The 19,298-nt window shown below is 30.8% G+C and overlaps 1 protein-coding gene and 1 long non-coding RNA gene across 8 annotated transcripts in view; one reads left to right on the plus strand and one right to left on the minus strand.

The window, feature by feature from the left end:
* Nucleotides 1-19,298, plus strand: part of LOC139513583 (prestin-like) — a 52,805-nt gene that overhangs the window by 23,025 nt on the left and 10,482 nt on the right. For all 7 annotated transcript variants that reach the window (XM_071302218.1, XM_071302253.1, XM_071302226.1 and 4 more), the window contains exons 2-11: nt 2,178-2,510; nt 4,013-4,123; nt 6,081-6,295; nt 10,167-10,331; nt 12,095-12,256; nt 13,061-13,143; nt 14,253-14,400; nt 17,536-17,649; nt 18,032-18,109; nt 18,867-18,962. In XM_071302218.1, the coding sequence (XP_071158319.1) occupies nt 2,178-2,510; nt 4,013-4,123; nt 6,081-6,295; nt 10,167-10,331; nt 12,095-12,256; nt 13,061-13,143; nt 14,253-14,400; nt 17,536-17,649; nt 18,032-18,109; nt 18,867-18,962 (1,505 nt within the window). The remainder of the gene's footprint in view (nt 1-2,177; nt 2,511-4,012; nt 4,124-6,080; nt 6,296-10,166; nt 10,332-12,094; nt 12,257-13,060; nt 13,144-14,252; nt 14,401-17,535; nt 17,650-18,031; nt 18,110-18,866; nt 18,963-19,298) is intronic.
* LOC139513616 (uncharacterized) lies at nt 14,672-15,797 on the minus strand. The gene is made up of 2 exons (XR_011662484.1): nt 15,664-15,797; nt 14,672-14,871 (listed from the first exon to the last, which is right to left on the minus strand). It is a non-coding gene; the product is annotated as an uncharacterized lncRNA (long non-coding RNA).

A 19,298-nucleotide genomic window follows, 5' to 3' on the forward strand; every position in this document is an offset into this window, starting at 1 on the left:
ATCATAAGCTTGATAATGTCGAATACATTGTGACATTGTTACAACTCCTCCTCAGACATTGTTATGTAAGTGATGATCACAGTCTACTCCAATCTCAAAGCCATGGTACAAGTATTAAGGAGGTTCTGAGACTATAGGATGATAACTTCTCATTGCAGGCTGTCTAAGCTCCTTTTTGAAAACATTATGATAAAACAAAATGCCATCAGTATGTTGCAAAAATTTTAGATATATGATTGGCAGTAGAAATGTTATATCAAATTCATTTGTTTGAGGTACTGTCACTATTCACTGATTCATGGTTTGTTCATTAAAAGCTTAACTTTGATCAATTTATTTTTAAATTCATATTTAATGTTTATAAATTTTTCTATTCAATCAGTCAAATAGGTCATTTTTTTCAATAACCTAAGTAATTAGGTGAAGGATTTCAAAACCACTTCAAATTCAAATCAAGGTAGATAATCACTCAGTATATTTATCATAAAAATGATTTGCATATTTTATTAGTTATACATATTTGTACATATATATAAGTACTAAGAGTAGACCAAATGACCTAGCTTTAGATATGAATTTTAAAACTTTTAATACAAGATATATAATTAAATCTATAGAACCCTGACCAAGATTAAGCAAATCATTACAAGACATTATTTAGGTGACTGGGATCTGCTTTTAATTTGAATTTAAAACAAATCTATGTGACTATGATCTGCTTCGGGAGGACTTTAAGCTACACTATCAGTGTAAGTGTTCAGTGTCTAGTAGACATGCTTTAAGTGACAGTGATCTTTAGGTTAGACTGTTTAACATGAAATAGGTGGTTGTGACCTGCTTTAGTTTAGTTTAAACATATTTGTGGGAAACAAGTTATTGCAACTTATATTAATCCCTTTCCACTTTGCTGGTGCAAGGGCATGCTGCTTTGTAGTGGCATTAGCCTGCTCTTTTTCAAATCTACAAGTGTGTCTTTTATGTGCAAAGAGATACTGCTCTGTCTTAACATGGGTAAGCCATTTATCGTCCCCTTTTGACGGACTTTCATCATCTCTCAACGCCATAGTTGCAAATAGTGTCGAGGGAGAGCAAAAACATTCAGTCCCTGAAATTTTCTCCCGGATACGCAGATCAAACTAGGAACCTTTGTGTTAGTAGTCTTTTCTTCTTATTATTCTACTTCAGGTAGACCTTTTTTTCTCAAAGAAGTCCATGTAAGACATGATCTATTGGTAGCAATACTGATCTACTTAATTTTGAAGCAGAAGTAAAATTCAGCAAAATTTTGCTGTTTGAATATATGAACAGAAATACCAGGTTTTGTCTGTTTCCTCTTCAAAGGCAAATTATATTCATTGTGTTTAATCACCCTTGATGGTCAATTAATTGAAAAAGGGTTCCCCCTCAGTACTGAGTGTTAGTATCTAGAACAATTGTCACCATGCATGTCATTAGAAAAACACAGATACATCAAAGATAAATTTAATTATATATACATGTTGTACATAGTCTAGTTACAGAAAGATGTTATACAATAAATTGTAAGATACACATAATAGGCCAGTTATGTTGACCTTATAATATTTATCTATCTATTTACAAGATATGACATCCATTTAAGTTATTTATGTACTTTTGCACCTGATTTATTGAATAAATAATGAATTTTTATCTTGTCCTCTCAGGGGAAAGTGAAAGGTGTAATGTGTTGCACCTGTCCAATTTATATGATGAAATTGGTGTGAACTGTCCATGGTAAATGACCCTTAGGAAATATTTTTCAAGAATTTTGCATGTCCATTTTCATCATTAACTTCACATATACTACTGAGGTTGCTGGTTGTATTAAATATTTCACAGATTTTATGATAGACCATGTGTATAATTCTTGCAGTTTTTAGTGATAACATATTTTATCAAGATTTTTGAAATTTTTAGTGAAACTTTTATCACCAATATATATAGCCTGAAACATTGATTTTGTATTTTAAAGTACTTATTTATTCATTATTCTCACTTAAAACATTATATTTTCCAATTTTTAAGCCAAAGGGTGTTTTGTGAACAACTTAATTTCTTAAAAATACCGATTGACAATCAACAAATTCTAACAGAATCCTTTTGGGAATTTTCACAGAAGATTTTATGTTTTCTTTATTTCTCCATTTCTTTTACAGGGAAACAGAAGATGAAGAAGGAAGACTCAGAGCTAGGCGAGTCGCTGATTGACATAACGGAAAATGGCCACGCTAAAATGGTTATCGACAGACCAATCTTCAACCAGCAGAAACTTGATGAGGGATTTGAAGCTGGAGTACGACCACAAAGTTCTTTGAAATCTTCATGTCGGAAGGCATGCTCAAAATGTGCATGCTCAAAGACTTGCTGCAAGAATTTTCTTTTTGGAATTTTTCCATTCTTGTCTATTCTAAAGGGATACAATGTCAAATCTGATCTACCAAGTGATATTATATCTGGACTTACTGTTGGAATCATGCACATACCTCAAGGTAAGCCAAATACAAATTTGATGAGGGTAGAAAAACCTTGCAAAATTTTGTCAACAATAGTGTGAAATTTTGAACAGGAATGTTAATAAAAGTAGATGTGTTGTATATGTCAAAGAGACATCAACCCAATGACAAAAATACCTCAAAGAAGATTGTGAGACTTTTTACACAACTTGTGAGAAAATCTTCTTTTATGTGATCCATATATTCTTTTAACTAAAAATTATAATGTGGTGTTTCTTCAATGAAGCATATCTTAAATAACATAAGTTCTTATTTTGAATCATTTCCAAATCAGTGCATGATTAACTCGAATAATTCAAGCCCTTTCCGTGTCCGATTTTCTCCCACACGAGGGCTTGAACTCCTTGTGATCATTGGCCTCGTCGCCTGCTCTCTGTGAGAGAGAGCCAATCGGCAGCGATCAGGATAATGAGTCTGCGCAACTGTCTTGTAATTTTCTTACCAAACACGTGTGTTCAATTAACACAAATCTGATAATAATTAGTTAACATCAATTAACATCAGTTTACATCATTTAACATCAATTAACATCCGGAACTCTTCATACTTCAGCTGCCAACTTAGTAAAAAATTCCCATATTGCATAGCGTGTGAATTTTCCGGTTGACGGTCTTTATCGAGAAAGACGTTCAGGCGTTAATGTAGCCTTCGTAGATCAGCGGAATATAACGACTGAATTATTCGGGTTAGTGCATGATATGAAATTGCAATACCAAGTGACAAAATTTATGTGCATTTTTGACAATAGATATAGGAAGATGTGGTATGAATGTCAATGAGACAACTCTCCATCCAAGTCACAATTTATAAAAGTAAACCATTATTGGTCAAGGTACGGTTTTCAACGCTGAGCCTTGGCTCACACCGAACAGCAAGCTATGAAGGGACCAAAAAAAAAATCTAGTGTAAAACCATTCAAACAGGAAAACCAATAGTCTAATCTATATAAAAAAATTGAGAAACAAGAAACACTTATGAACCACATTAACAAACGACTGAACATCAGATTCCTGACTGAACTTTTGAAAAAATATGAATTTTCACCACCTTTGTACTAGAGAGATTCTGAGCATCTGATTTTAACACGGAATAGTTCACAAATTAACAGTATAAATCAGCTTAAGTCTGCTTTTAACTGTATACTGGTTACATCATTATTCATTGGATACCTGTTTTCGTGGCAGGATACATGGGAATCACATATTTAAATGTTCAACAAATTATAAAGATTGCTCTTTAGGAATGTATTACTGAATCTGCAACAAAATCAAATATCCATGAAAATGAAAGTTTTCCAAAATCCAAAAAAATTGGTACCAATGAAAATAAATGAATCATCTGAGTCCCATCAGAAATAATCCTCACTCTGACAAATCACTAGCGGTTAGAACTAATATTATTAAGATATGAATATTAAAAATGAAATATTTCCATATTGTAAGTATTCCCACCATAAAACTTAAACTTGTATTTTGTAGGTATGGCTTATGGTATGTTAACAGGCTTAGACCCAGTATATGGACTTTATGTTTCATTTTTCCCAGTCATTGTATATTTCTTCCTTGGAACATCAAGACATGTGTCTATGGGTAAGATATTATTTCAAATGGATAAAAAGAAATTTGGAGTGTATGTATATATATGTCAATGACAGCAACCCAAAAACAAAAATAATCTAAAGATAGCTACTCAGTCCCAGGTCAATGTATACAGTCTTTAATACATGTGTCAATATAATTTATTATACTTCATGTCAAAATGCCAGATTTTGATTGGCTTATACGAGGGTGTTAATTTACTCTCTTACCCTTCATGAAGATGCTTGATCAAGTGTGCGCTTTATTAAATACGACTCTATCCTATGGCAAATACTCTATTACCCTTCACAGATACGCTTGATCAAGTGTGAGCTTTATTAAATATGGATGGTTGTTATGTACAAGACGTCATAGTTTATTACTTTGAATTTGAAATTTAATCGACAGTAATAACAGAACATTCAGTATAATAAATTAAATAACACATATCTTGAGAGGATGATAGAGCAGATTGTTACCCCTCGAAAAGACATTGTCAACCTTGGCTTTGCCACGGTTGACAATGTTTTCTCGGGGTAACAATCTGCTCTATCACCCTCTCAGCTATGTGTTATTTATATAATGTCAAACTCTTAATAGTCTAAAGTGTATAAATTATTAATTATCCTCCAACATTATCAGTCTTAAAATTACAACAAAAAAAACATTTTGATATGACAATAAACAACCACATTATAAATTTTGAAGTGCAGAGAAAAAGAAGAAAGACTTCAAAACCAAAAAGAGTATATGAAACATGTAAACTAGACCTTTTGTCAGAAATAGAAAGCTTATATCCATTTTACCATGACACCTAATTATTTTGATGTCACAAGTTATGCATTGCTGAAGTACATATATATTTGTTATGCAAGTTTTTTTTTACCTTTTTAATTTGAAGATTTGCTGACCTGATTTTTCCTGAAATCAGTTGTTTTATTCGGATTAGAAACTGTTTTTTGTGAAGAATCTCAGTTTTTAACGTAAAAACTGCATGGTTAAGACATATTAAATAATCAGATAGGGTTGGCAGCATAAACTATTTGTTCAAAGCAAACTAGTCAAGACATAGAATCACTGAGCAATTCATATATTTTATGTAGAGATCTTGTGTTCAGCCGTTGACCTTGATCTCATTTTTATGGTTGTGAAAAATCATCATTTCATTTTCGGGCTTAGGGGTTTTCTCATAAACTGTGTGAAAAAGGTCAACTGTAGAAGTCTCTCTATATTTATTGTTATGGGTTTTTATCCATCTGACATAGGTCATCTCATATACATTTCGCATTAATCAAACACTATGGAAGGTCAGTTTTTCATCTACTTTAAGAATTAGGTCAACTATATATAAGTTTAAGCACTTGAGTCTGTTACTCATAATGTAAGCAATGTCAATATATACTACTGAAACCAAACATTTGTTTTCTTGAAACTAATTTTTCACATGAAGTCACTTCTATTTTGATATGATAACAACCATATTAAAATTCTGTTCTTGTGTCCGTGCTTAAAGCTTTACTTGGATCTTACAAAACTTTGTTCGTCCTTCTGTTTTGATAATTTACCGTATACTTCAGCCAATGAAATTTCTGCCTCCAAATTTTGGAAAGTGTGTATCATTACTGTACATGTACAACAAAACCCAAGGGTACCCAAATAGATCATCACACTACTATAGAAAGTAAAAATGAGCCTTGTCAGATATTTTTATGCAAAACACAGACCAAGAGCCTATTTCGGTCTTATTAGAACGTTGTATTACTAACTTTAACCCTGACCCCCCCAAAAAAAACCAAGTAACTAGAACTCTAGTAAATTTAAATAAATATATATTTGTTTTGGATTAAACCTATCAATTGCTTGAATAGCTTAAGACATTATTCGAAATGTACTGACCAGTTGGTAGAAGTTAAGCGGCTTGACCATAGAAAGCATTGAATTTAAACTAATTTATTTATATTTTTTGTAGGAACTTTTGCTGTGGCATGTCTAATGGTTGGTTCAGCAGTCGACAAGGGAGTGGCCAAGTTTGGTGGTGTGTTTGAAGGCTGTAATGATACTACTGTTTCAATAGCAGATGTGAATGGGACTAATGTCACACAAATTGGCAGTACTGGAGCTTGTCAAGATGAAATCAAGTTACAGGTTGCTATGGCAGTAACACTAATGGTTGGACTCATACAGGTTTGTTTATTAATAATCTCTAAAGTTATAAAAAAAAATTAAGTGGATCTTGAGTAACTGCCCTTGTTGTTATCCAAAATTTTATAGCAGTAAGAGATGTGGAATGATTTCCAATATGACAACAAGCCATGAAAGACCATTAAGCAAAGATTGTGAACATTTGCTGGTCACCCTTAGACCTTCTACAATGAGCAAAACCAAAAATGTAGAGTGAAATATTAAAGTTTTCTATATATCAAACAATCAGAGGAAATCAGTGGCCTGATCAAGTTTATTCTACAAAAATAAATTTTGACTGAACAGTAGCCACTGAATTAGACCTCCTGTGTTGGGACAAGCAGATAAAGTATATACAAGGGTTATGCTTGTTTGTGAGCACTCAATCCTCATCCTGATCTGGTCAGTGGTGTATTAACACAACTGCCAACATAAAAACAATTTGTAAAAATCAGTTAGTGGTTCTCTTTTATTGGAAACACTTTCTTCTACCAGATGTTGCATATTATGTAGTAAATCTCTTATTATTTCTGACACCTGATTGAATTTTAGGCTACAGTAATTTTTAAAAGGTGTTGCATTTGTCTTTCTTTTCCTATTTATTGTCTGTTAAATTGTAAAAAAATCTCAAGAATGTCAGGCTGTACTTGACTTTTCCTGAAATTTTATCCTTATAGAGTATTATTTCCATAAAACCTGCCATATAAACCAAGGGAAATAACTGTGTCTATATACTACACTAGACTTGAATCATAGCAAGTTTATGTTATTCTGAAATTGTACATGTTTATTGCTACTGTGGTCTTTTCCTTTTTTTGCCATGGCATTGTTGGTTTGTTTTTAACTTGTTAGCTTTGAATATCCCTTGAGTATCTTTCATCTTTTATTTTATTTCAATCATACCAACCAGTATGTAAGGGTAAAACATTAATATTCATCATTTTTCTTTAAATATACAATCTGCTCTATGGTTTGGTTGTTGTCTCTTTGACACATTCCTCATATCCATTCTCAATTTATTTTATTTTTAGATCATATTTTAGACAAATAATTCTTTTTAATTTGGTTTTGTATGGTATAAATACTTTATGTGGTAAAACATGGATGTTTCATATAAATACTATTTTTGTTGATATAACATCTTTTACTATAAAAAGGAATGGAAAAGAAAATGACAATGGCTATATAAATATAAAATATTTAATGAATGGCTATTATTTATTTTGAATTTATTGAACCATAAAACTAATTTTTGACTCTTCACATTGAATAATCCGCGAAGCAGATTATGTAAAATGTGAAGAGTCAAAAATTAGTTTTATGTTTCAATAAAATCAAAATAAATTATTGCCATTCATTATAAATAAATTTCTATCAAAAATAAGGCTCAAAGAACTTTTTATATTAATTATATTAAAACAATAACAACGAACACACAAGTTGGCGTATGAATATACAACGTCAGAGTGGGCGTGTCGCCATAAAAATAAAATTGACAACATTGAAAATAAAACTAATAATTTTAACCAATCAGAAGACAGTAAATACACCAAATTTATTTATATAGATTTAAAGTAAAAGATTTAGAAAAACTTTGATGATAAAGTATATTTAAACAATTTTACTGCGTAAAGTACAATTGAAAAATCTCAGTGAAATAAAAAGACAAATGTAAGATATGAACCTTTTGATCAGTTAGGTTGAGAAATACTTCAGTTAAATGAAAACAATATATACCCTTGCAACAAGTTACAACAGCAAGTAAATAAATCTTAAAACATGCAATTGATTTTACACATGTGCTTATATATAATGTAAAAATTAACCGGTACATGTTATAGGATTTTAAAGTGTTTTTTTTTTTTACAATAATCATTCTTTCACTTTGTATATAACAAATACTGATTTCTTAAAATATAGTATGAAGAAAATAAGAATTGGCTTTGTGAGTTTGTTATTGAGTTATGAGTTTGAATATTCCTTTGGTATCTTTCCCCACTCCCTTATCTGTGCAAAAAGGTAATAATTTGACTTATTGCATAGCAATATAATATTTCCCACAGAAAGTAACCAAAAGTTAGTGTGCAATAAATTCCAATATTGCACTAGTGCAATAAATCTTCAAAATTCATGACGTCATCAACAAAATCTTAGTTTTTATTTTTAAATATTATATTGCAATACAAGAAAAGGGTTATTGCATGAATATTTGGGAATGTTGTCCCTTGTAGAACATATATTGCACTCGCAAGCTCGTGCAATATAAAGTTCTACTCAGGACAATATTCCTCAATATTCATGCAATAACCCTATAATATCAAATTGAATAATAAATTGCATTTTACAATACCGATAATGTTCACTGTGACTGTAAATCAATATGATTAATAAAAGTAATGGTAAAATGATTGTTTTTGGAATAAACCTTGACAATGTTTTAACCTTTTCCAGTAACCTATTTAAAATGAGCCTTTGTAGTTCAAAATTGCAAATGTAGAATTGAGTCTTTGAATAATTTATTTTATACTGTATGTATAGCAGATTCACTTGGAAATAATTTACCATTTTAGAATATTATGCATTCTAAGTAATATTTTCAATAGCTTACACCATAACTTTATGATAGGCTAAATACATTATATTAACAATCAAAATTGAACCAATCATTCTGTGATTTCATTTTTATTTTGGGGTCATGAACTATGAAATTACCTAAACTCTTATAGATTCTGAAATGGATAATTGTGGTCCGAGACCACAGATATTTCATAGTGCATTTCTTTTAGACAATAAATTAAAATTTCAAAAATCCCACCTGCGCTTCCTCAATAATATTTATACAGTGTGTTGTACTACTTTTGGGACAAATTAAACAATGTATATCAAAATTATAGAAAACTTCATCAGCTCTAACTCAAAATATGGACAATTTTATGTTTAGGGGTCTTTGAAATCTTTTGACAGCTTCTGAAATGCTAATTTTTAACTTAATTCAGCTGGACCAAATCACCATTTGACTTTCCAATTCATGACCCAAATTTTTTTTACAGCGTAATTTCATCCCCCTACTTTCTATTTGAGGCATAAAACATAAAGAAATAAATTTGGAAGGGGTATGAAAAAAATTGGCAAATAACACACTATTCACACTAAGGACTATATTCATGGACAACAAAAATCAAAGGCCGATAACTGTGTTCTTGTACCTAATAGGTGCAATTGTTTTATCCGTTTCATTTTTCCAAATAGCAAATATTTTGTATGAGATATATTGAGCAATCACTGTTTCCGAAGAATTTGTTTGTTAGACATGCCCCTCAAAACAAGGTTAAATAGACTCAAACTAAATTTTGGACTTAAGGATGTACTTAGGTGAGGTAAGGTAAAAATTATAAAATCAAAAATTTTAAATTGATAGTATAAGCTGGTAACACATTCGTTAAGGATAAAAATAAGCTAAAAATATTGATAGATCATGGACCTCTTCTTCGAGATATTTGAGATTTAAAATATGGCGGGAAATGGCTGACTCAGACTTTTACCTTATATTTGCATTGGTATTATTTGGGTCTCAAAACAAAAGAAAGAAAATCAAGAATCTTCTAAAACTTTGTTAAATAACCTTTCATGAGCTATATAGTCTTGTATGAAAAAATAAATGGGTGTTATGGGGCAAAATATTTTTCCTTGTGTTGTATGGAAAAACACCAAGGAGTCCGAATATTTGACACAAATTCCAAAACCTCACCTAAGTACATCCTTAATATATGTGCATCCTCTGATTGAAAATACAAATGTTTTTGAAAGTTCCACATGGTATAGGATTGAGAATACTGTATAAATAAGTTTTACAATCTTATTTTCTATTTTATAGCTAGGAATGGGTGTGGCACAGTTAGGATTTATAACTACCTACCTGTCAGACCCCCTAGTCAGTGGGTTTACAACGGGAGCAGCCTGTCATGTATTTACTAGTCAGATTACTCATGTGTTTGGAATATCTACTGCAAGATACAGTGGTGCACTCAAACTTGTTTATGTAAGTATATTGGCATGGGAAAAAGAAATTGCAGATATCTACTTTTTCTCACTGTATTAATATAAAAAAAGAAGATGTGGTATAATTGCAAATAAGACAACTCTCCACAAAGCACAAGTGACACAGAAATTAACAACTTTAGGTCAATGTACAGCCTTCAACAATGACTGACAAAGCCCATACGCATAGACAGCTTTAAAAAGCTTCAATGTTTGTTTCAATATTTTCCATACCAACTAGAATGGAGTGTTGCAAGATAGACGGAATTACTTCTATAGATGGAAAAATAGACACTTGGAACAACAGAAAAACAAGAGTTATGCTGACTTATGTTTTGTTCTATCCTGGTTTGATATAAATCAGAAACTTATCAGCTTTATAGGAATAAAAATGTACATGATGTTCAAAATGAAATCAAGAATTAGCTACTAAACGTAAATGAAATAATTTTAATAATTTTGCATACTGAAATATATCCTATTTGTGCTGATGTTGCTATACCATATGCATGTAAAGCAAACTTCAATCAATCAATTAGAAAATTTAGAAAATAAATTCACCATTGACACAAAAATGCAAATTTACTGATAATTAGTACTGTTTCCTGAATATATTGCATTCTTAAATTTAATTTTTGTCATAGTAGGAAATACAACATATTTACAGGAATAAAAACAAGTGTTGACAGTAAAAAAATTACAGACACTACATGGTAAACGATTAGTAAACTAATGATAAAGGTGTAAATTATTTTACTGAATGACAATGCATCTTATGAAATAATATAAACAATTTGCTGGCTTATTTGTCATTAATATATTTTTAAGGGAAATACCCAAAAGTTACAAATTATAAGACTATATATAGTAATTAACCAAAATGTCCTTGAGCAAACATCTTATTTAATAAACAACTGAAAAAAGTGTCTTTACATATAAGGATATATAAACAAATTTATAGAAAAATTACTCAAGATGCTTACGTTGATATTAATCATGATTTATATCCTGTTATTATAAATGATGTGTGTACAGTACTTATATGTTTAAATGATTAATCAATAAAGATTTACATGTATTAACATATTTTAAAAATGGATTGTTTTGCTTTCTTAAATAAAAGTTACATAACCAACAACTGTTGACACAAAATGAAAAATGAGAAAAATAGAGAAGGTATTCGGCTTAAGTCAGCCTGTATGTTTACATTTTTGAAAAAGAAGAAACATAAATGTCATGTTAGTCATTGCTAAGCTGTTAAAACCTGTCATACAGTTGCATATGTTTCAAATGCTGAGGTGTGCATTTTTTAAAGTGCAGAAGACTTTGAGAAGTGCAATTTCTCTTTATAAACTTTTTAACACATTCCTTGTCTTGTATGTTATATAATCAAACAGCAGTTAAGGAGATTTGATTTTTTCGTTAGTTTGAAAGCATTAAAAGGGAGATAATTCAATCACATTTTCCTTACAGGATAATAAAATATTAAAATTAAAAAAATCAGAAACAGATTTGATTTGTTTCTAATCAATAATTATGCAAAAATTATACTTACCGGTACCTGTATCCATATATATTTGATATTAAAAGTTTTTAATTTTTGTTTCAAAATTACATAAAATTGCTTCTGTATTTGCAAATTATGTAATTCTGCAGTTTGAGTGGAAGATTTACTCATTAACTTTAATATCTGATACATTTTGTATGTTGATGCATGATACCACTGTTGGAAATAAAATGATAGATTATTATTGTGTTTTTCAGACATACAGAGACTTTTTCACAAATATACCACATACTAATGCAGTGACTCTGATAGCTTCTGTAATATGTATGGTGTTCCTGTATACAATAAAAACATATATCAACCAGAATCCAAAAATAAAACCAAGACTGAAAATGCCTGTTCCTGTAGAGTTGATAGCTGTAAGTGTGAAAGTTAAAAAGCATTAACAAGTTAAATTGTAGGACTTGTAGCATGTCTGTAACTGAGAATCTTTTTTTAAGACACAGTGTGCAAAACCTTTATTTTTCAAAACCCAATGTAAATATCAAGAAGAAAGGAGAGCAAAATATAACCCAGTAATATTTCCCCACAATGTCAATCTATTTTAAAAAGACTATTTTATACTTAAATAATTACTTTAGATGTATGTTTCATTACACTACGTTATTCTGATTGGCTAACTGCACATCACATGTTATTCCTTAAGCATTTGCATCACTCAATAAAACTATCATTCATGATAACACGAGGTCCCACAATAAAGTGCACAGGTGAATTAAATAAAAAATTGATAAAATTCGTGTTTTCATGATCCTAGCTAAAAAATGTAATTTTAAGTATTGAATGCTTCTTTTTGTAACTTCATAGGGTTGTAAAAGCGTTTACCGTGCACACATCTTTTAGAATGAAGCGCTTCTGCGCTTCCGCGCTTCATACAAAATGTACTTCAGTCAACGCTTTTACACCCCAATGAAGTTACAAAAAGAATCATTCAATTCTTAAATGCAATTTTTGGGGGGGGGGGGGGGGAATTCATTCCAACATTTTTAAAAGAAACATATCATAATTGGTCATTTGGGGAGATAATTCAAAAAACTTTTCATACTCTTAGGTGTAATTCTTAAAATTTCTTGAAAAAAAATCTAAACAAAGGTATGTTAATTGATTTTCTGCTGCAAATTTTTTCAATTAATGATATATATGATGATTTTTTATTTTAATAGGTTGTTTTAGGAACTTTAATTTCCTATGGTGCTAACTTACAAAGAGATTTTGGTGTAACACAGGTTGGAGATATTCCTGTTGGGTAAGTCAAATGCAAGTTGTAGTCCAATTTGCCATTTCTTCAGTTTTGTGAGGAATTTTCTCAATATGAGGTGTTCATCTGGCACTTGACATTTTTAAATATATGGCCTAAAACCATTGATTCAAAACAATTTCGAATATTAAAGTTATGCATAAGTTTTTATGCAAATTTAAATTTGACCTTGCAAATCATTATTGATATCCCCCTTGTTAAAAAAATTCAAATTTCAGATGATAAAATATTCTCACGAAAAAGGATATATCGTCTGAGGAAAATGATTCAATGCCCTATGATATGATTATGGTTATGGGAAGTACAAAAATATGAATAACATTTCACATCTTAAGTTAATAGCAAAAAAGAATCATAATTTGGCAAGGGAAGTTCAGCTGCTACTGTTTAGAGTATTTAAAAAATGATGATTACAGCAATTTCAAATCATTATAAGATATTTTGAAATATCATGGTTTTTTTTTTAATTACATATTATTCAACATTTATTTCATTGAGGAGATTAGGAATTTACATTACAACTGAGTCTGTGTTGGGGAGGGAGTGATATACATGGGTCCTGCTATAGTTTTTTCATTGCCTTCCGTTTGGAAAGGCCATATTCCACAATTCATGACGTCACAATTTATTTATTAGAGTGTTTGCAAGATTTACATGTTATAAAATATATGGTTGAAAACATGATTGTAAAATAATTTTTAGGTTTCAAATTTTTTATCAGACACTTCATAATACTATAATAAAGATTTTAATGCAAAATAAAAAGGTTTTATGTAAGTTTTGATGTATATGAAATGGTGTATATGAAACTTGTATCAAATAAATTTCTAAATAAGCTTATGAGACCAAATCAAGGGAATTAACCCAACTTTAAATTTTTTTTTACTTATTTAAAAGAACACAAGATGAACTGTGGGATGAACAACGTTGTGATATGCAACTAGTAGCTTCTAGTTTTAAATGTTAAGAATAAAATGTGTATATTTACCTTGTTTCTTCTTTTTATATCAACAATAAAGAATATGAAAATCCATATTTGTCACTAAATTATTCAATAAACATTTTTGATATGGAAAACAAATATTTTTTTATTACAGGATGCCTATACCTAAAGTACCCAATTTCAGTATGATACCAGATGTGATAGCAGACGCCTTTGCCATCAGTATTGTTGTTTTTGCCATTTCTGTTTCCATGGGGAAAATATTAGCCAAAAAATATGATTACGAGATTAATTCCAATCAGGTATATTACAAATGATAGTAATTTCAGTGTGTGAAAATTTTATACTAGGCCAAAAATAAATAATTGTTTGTTTCCCCAAACCCGACCCTATCAAGTCAGGTGAGGGTAGGTAGGTAGGTAAATTATTTTATTTTTTTGGTAAATTTGGTTTTTTTTTGGTACTTGTAAATAGGAAATTACAAACCATCATTATAGGGCTGTATTTTAAATTCTAGAGTGTATTAAGCTATCAGTTTCCTCATGTCAGACTTATTAAATAAAACTCTATGTATAATTTGAAATAGTTTATTTAATTGGGTTTCTTTTGAGTGGTAATTTTCCAATAATGACACAGTCTTTGTTGCCCCCACAGCTGCACAGGAGGCACATATATCGGGCTGTGCCACGGTAGAGTCATAATACGGAAATTCCACATGTGTATATCACAGTCTATTTGTAGGTGCACATTCACCACGCCTTCAACAGCATCACCTGAAATAAAGAACAACAGAGATCTTTAATAAATAAAAAATAATATCCTAGAGTACTTTGTATATATATATTGGGAATTTTCAATGAAGAAAATGTCTAAAATACTGAGCCTTCTGTTTATTATATTAAGCAGTATAATCTGTCAGAAATCTGTCCAAGTTCAACGTCAGAGAGTGTTCTAGTAGAATGAAGTTTAAACCGTTCATTGAAGTATGCAATTTTCCACTGAAAGAAGGATTTGAACATTGAACCCATATCAAACACTGAATAACTCAATGGAACATGCATATAAAATACAATCAACTGAGAGTGTTTGTTAAATGTGGAAATGTCATTCAATGTTGGGTCACAAAATCATGCTATGCAAGACCATGTTATTATATATTAAAAACGAAAAGAATATATTTTGGTAATACTATAAAAGCAAACCTTCAGGTGTGATAACAGATCCCCAACAGTAGTCATACTTGGTTAGCAGTCTGTCAAATGCTCTGGATTCTCGAACAGTTACCACTATTTAGAGAAGTATGCATGGGCTGTCTGCTTTAACAAGACTAGTGTGGAGTGATCTGCTTTTATTAGGGACCAAATGATTAATTTAAATCAATTGCTTTCAGGCCTCGGGTTAAATAAGTAAGGGCATAAGGAAATCATTAGGGAATTTAGGTAAAGGGGTTTGAAAATTTGCAAGAAAAGGAATGCAAACAAAGGTGAGGAGACTCTCCTTATCCTAAAAAAGTCTACCTTTGCTTGCAAGAAATAGATGTTGGGACGGTCACTTATTATGCATACCTGTTAACTTGTTAATAGCTTCTTCTTTTCCCTTAGAAAATTTGTTGACAGCTTGACTGGCTCCCATCATTTTGTCAAAGGTGTTGACAACATTTGAGGAGGAGGCTTCTTTTTCTGTAGAGGTCCCATCAATATTAATGTCAATGCAAAATTTCCAAAACTTAAATAGGTATAGGAAGATGTGGTATGAGTGCCAATGAGACAACTCTCTATCCAAATAACAATTTATAAAGGTAAACAATTATAGGTCAAGGTACGGCCTTCAACACAGAGCCTTGGCTCACACCAAACAAGCTATAAAGGCTTGTATAAAGGGCCCCAAAATTACAAGTGTTAAACCATTCAAAGGGGAAAACCAACGGTCTAATCTATATAAAAAAAACGAGAAACGAGAAACATGTATAAATTACATAAACAAAAAGTCTTTATTAAAATCTAGTGCAAGTTTCATGTCATCATCGTAGTGTGGACTAAATATTTCAGTAGAAACACTATGTTTTGATACACCGATGTGTTTTTTGTCAAGAGCATCCTCCTCCTCTTCAGTCAATTTTAAATCGGCTATAACGTCCTCACATATGTCTTCAAATATTTCCTTCTTCGAAAATCTTTCCAAAAAGTTTCCAGCCGAATAAACGGCAACAAAAACTGACAGAACGGCGTCCATGTAAATGTATGAACAATCTAGAGAATATTGTTCTGAATATCGTAAAGACCCGAGACCACGTGGAATAAGAAGCCAAGTCGCGTCATCAAGGCGTTTTCAACAATGCCGATTTCAAAGGCGCTTTGAAGAACAGCGTCTCCTTATGTCTTATGTATTTGACTTGTCCATTTCATAGGAGCACCGCACCACATGAATTTCGATAAAAAAAAAATTCTACACAAAATCGGCAATAAAATTATTCCGGTCGCGGCGATTTTTCTCGGTCGGTCGGGATTGGGGAAACAAACAATATTTTATTTTAGGCCCTATAAACGTTTTAGGATTGAGAATTTTGACTTATTATGCCCCACCTACGATAGTAGAGGGGCATTTTATTATGCCCCACTTATGATAGTAAAGGGGCATTATGTTTTCTGGTCTGTACGTCCGTTCGTCCGTCTGTCCGTGCATCTCTCTTCAGCTTAAAGTATTTGGTCAAGGTAGTTTTTGATGAAGTTGAAGTCCAATCAATTTGAAACTTAATACACATGTTCCTTATGATATGATCTTTCTAATTTTAATAAGAGTTTTGACCCCAATTTCACGGTCCACTGAACAAAAGAAATGATATTGCGAGTGGGGCATATGTGTACTGGGGACACATTCTTGTTTATTTTAAGCACAATTAATAGAGAAAGTATAGAAAAATAGAAACTTAATATGAGGAGATATATACATATATTTAGGACAAGAACATGTTGATGTAATATGAAAGACACATTTATACATACTGGAAGGTTGACTTTCTAGGTCGTAGAATGATAATGTTTTCATTTGATCTTTGGTGACCTTGTATCTGAAAAGAAAGTATATGGTGTATTAATTCATGACACAAATCACAACATAAGGTTAATAAAACATGTAGCATGCTATCATAAATTAGGTGATGGGTTCCATTTGTGACTGATTAACAACAAAAATTTGAAATAAAAGTTTATGAGTTAAAACAAAGCTTGATTAGCTTTGAATAATATGATGTGTTTTCTTGTAGACTGTAAGCTTGAATTTTTTAATATGCAATGGTCAAATCATTTAATGTACATACATATCTCCAAACAAATGACCCTGGAACAATAGTCAACATTTATGAACTTTTTTTGACAAAAATTTGAAATGGATTGTTTAATTTTCAGTGTTGTTAAAATTGTATTTTCTGTTTGTTTCAGGAGTTAATAGCATATGCAGCTTGTAATATAGTCAGTTCATTCTTCTCAGCCTTTGTCTCATCAGCATCATTATCCAGAAGTCTTGTTCAAGAAAATGTTGGTGGTAAAACACAGGTAATAATAATAACTTCTGTTACAAAGGATTTAAACTAGATTTTTAAAGAAGGCTGCACTTAAAGATATGTCATATGACAAGTAAAACCAATGTCCTGAATTAAGAAAAAAAAAATAAAAAAAAAATGAAAAAAAACTGACATCAACCAAGCGGGTTCCAACCAAGCAACCTCTGAATAACATCATTTTCTTATGTATTAGTTGATTGAAATAGAGAAAACAAATTACCATTCTGTGAAAAAAAGAAAAAAGTGAAAAATGATATGCCTTATATATGATTCTGCAATATGCTCTGTAAAATTGAAAAAAGGGGAAATTAACAACTTACACAGGTTATGCTATTTACAGGTGCATTTCATAACATTGTCATTTTTCTTTTCAGGTAGTAGGGTTAGTGTCTAGTGCTTTACTTTTATTGGTCTTGTTGCTGTTAGGACCTTACTTCAAAACATTACCCAAGGTAAGTATAAATTTAGAGGACTATCAGTGATTTTTTTTTTTTACTACAAACAGATGATGATATTTTGTTGTGTGTTCAATTTTTTTCATAGGGTACCAATATTTGTGGATTTGTAGGTTATTGTATATCACAAATTGAGATAATAAACAATGGACAATTCCCTACATGTTTGACTGTAGAATGTCTTAAAACCTTGAAATCAACTCTACACAAAATAAAATTATTCCTCATTCCACTAAAAATGGAATCCACGACAATAGATTAATTCCCTGTATTTATAAATGTGTGTATTTATGTCTGATATTAAAGATTCAAATACATTGTAGTAACAATGTATAAAGTTTTAGTTATTGGAGTGATTGAATCTACTTTAATGCCACTGATCAGGTGCTTTTTTCACATTTCTATACAATATGATACCAATGTCAAAGGATTTCAGCATGGTCAAATGTTAATATTTGAATGAATGATACTGTTAATGAAAATTTAATGGTCGTTGTGATCATATTGTATTTATTTTGAAAACATTGTTTATATATGATAGGAGGTAAAATGAACATTAAATATGGCGAATTAAACAGCAAATTTAGATAATATATGATTGCCAAAGAGTTCTGGCAAAAAAAGTTACAAAAGTTTGGATAATAGTATGAAAAAAGGGGAGATAATATTTTTTTAAAGATTTGTAAATTTCAGAGGAAATAAAGCATTAAGTAGTATTTTCGCATAAAAGCATTTCGTATTTTGTATTTTTCAGTGTATCTTAGCATCTATAATTATTGTAGCCTTACAAGGAATGTTTAGACAGTTTTTTGAGCTTCAAAGATTATGGAAGCTGTCAAAAATAGATTTTGTAAGTATTGGCAGAAGTTTAAATAATCTTGCGGTAAGATCTAAACCCTACAAAAACATGTAGGGTGTTACATGATAACTTTATTTTTTGTTGTTTGTCAACTTGAACACCAGTATCAGTTATAAAATCATTAATAGGACAAGTATACTAAATGTCAAGTTTTCAAAAAAAATAAGAATAGTTCAATAAAATACTTATTACATTTGAACTTTATGTCTTCCATTGAAAGTGTCAAATGTAGGAAAACACATTAGCAAGTCTTTTGTATTAAATTTAACTTCAGTTTGTGTCATGGAGAATTATAGTCATTTACAAAAAGAACAAATTTTTGCACAA

Source organism: Mytilus edulis, chromosome 1 (assembly GCF_963676685.1).
Source record: "Mytilus edulis chromosome 1, xbMytEdul2.2, whole genome shotgun sequence".
Classification (NCBI taxonomy): Eukaryota; Metazoa; Mollusca; class Bivalvia; order Mytilida; family Mytilidae; genus Mytilus; species Mytilus edulis.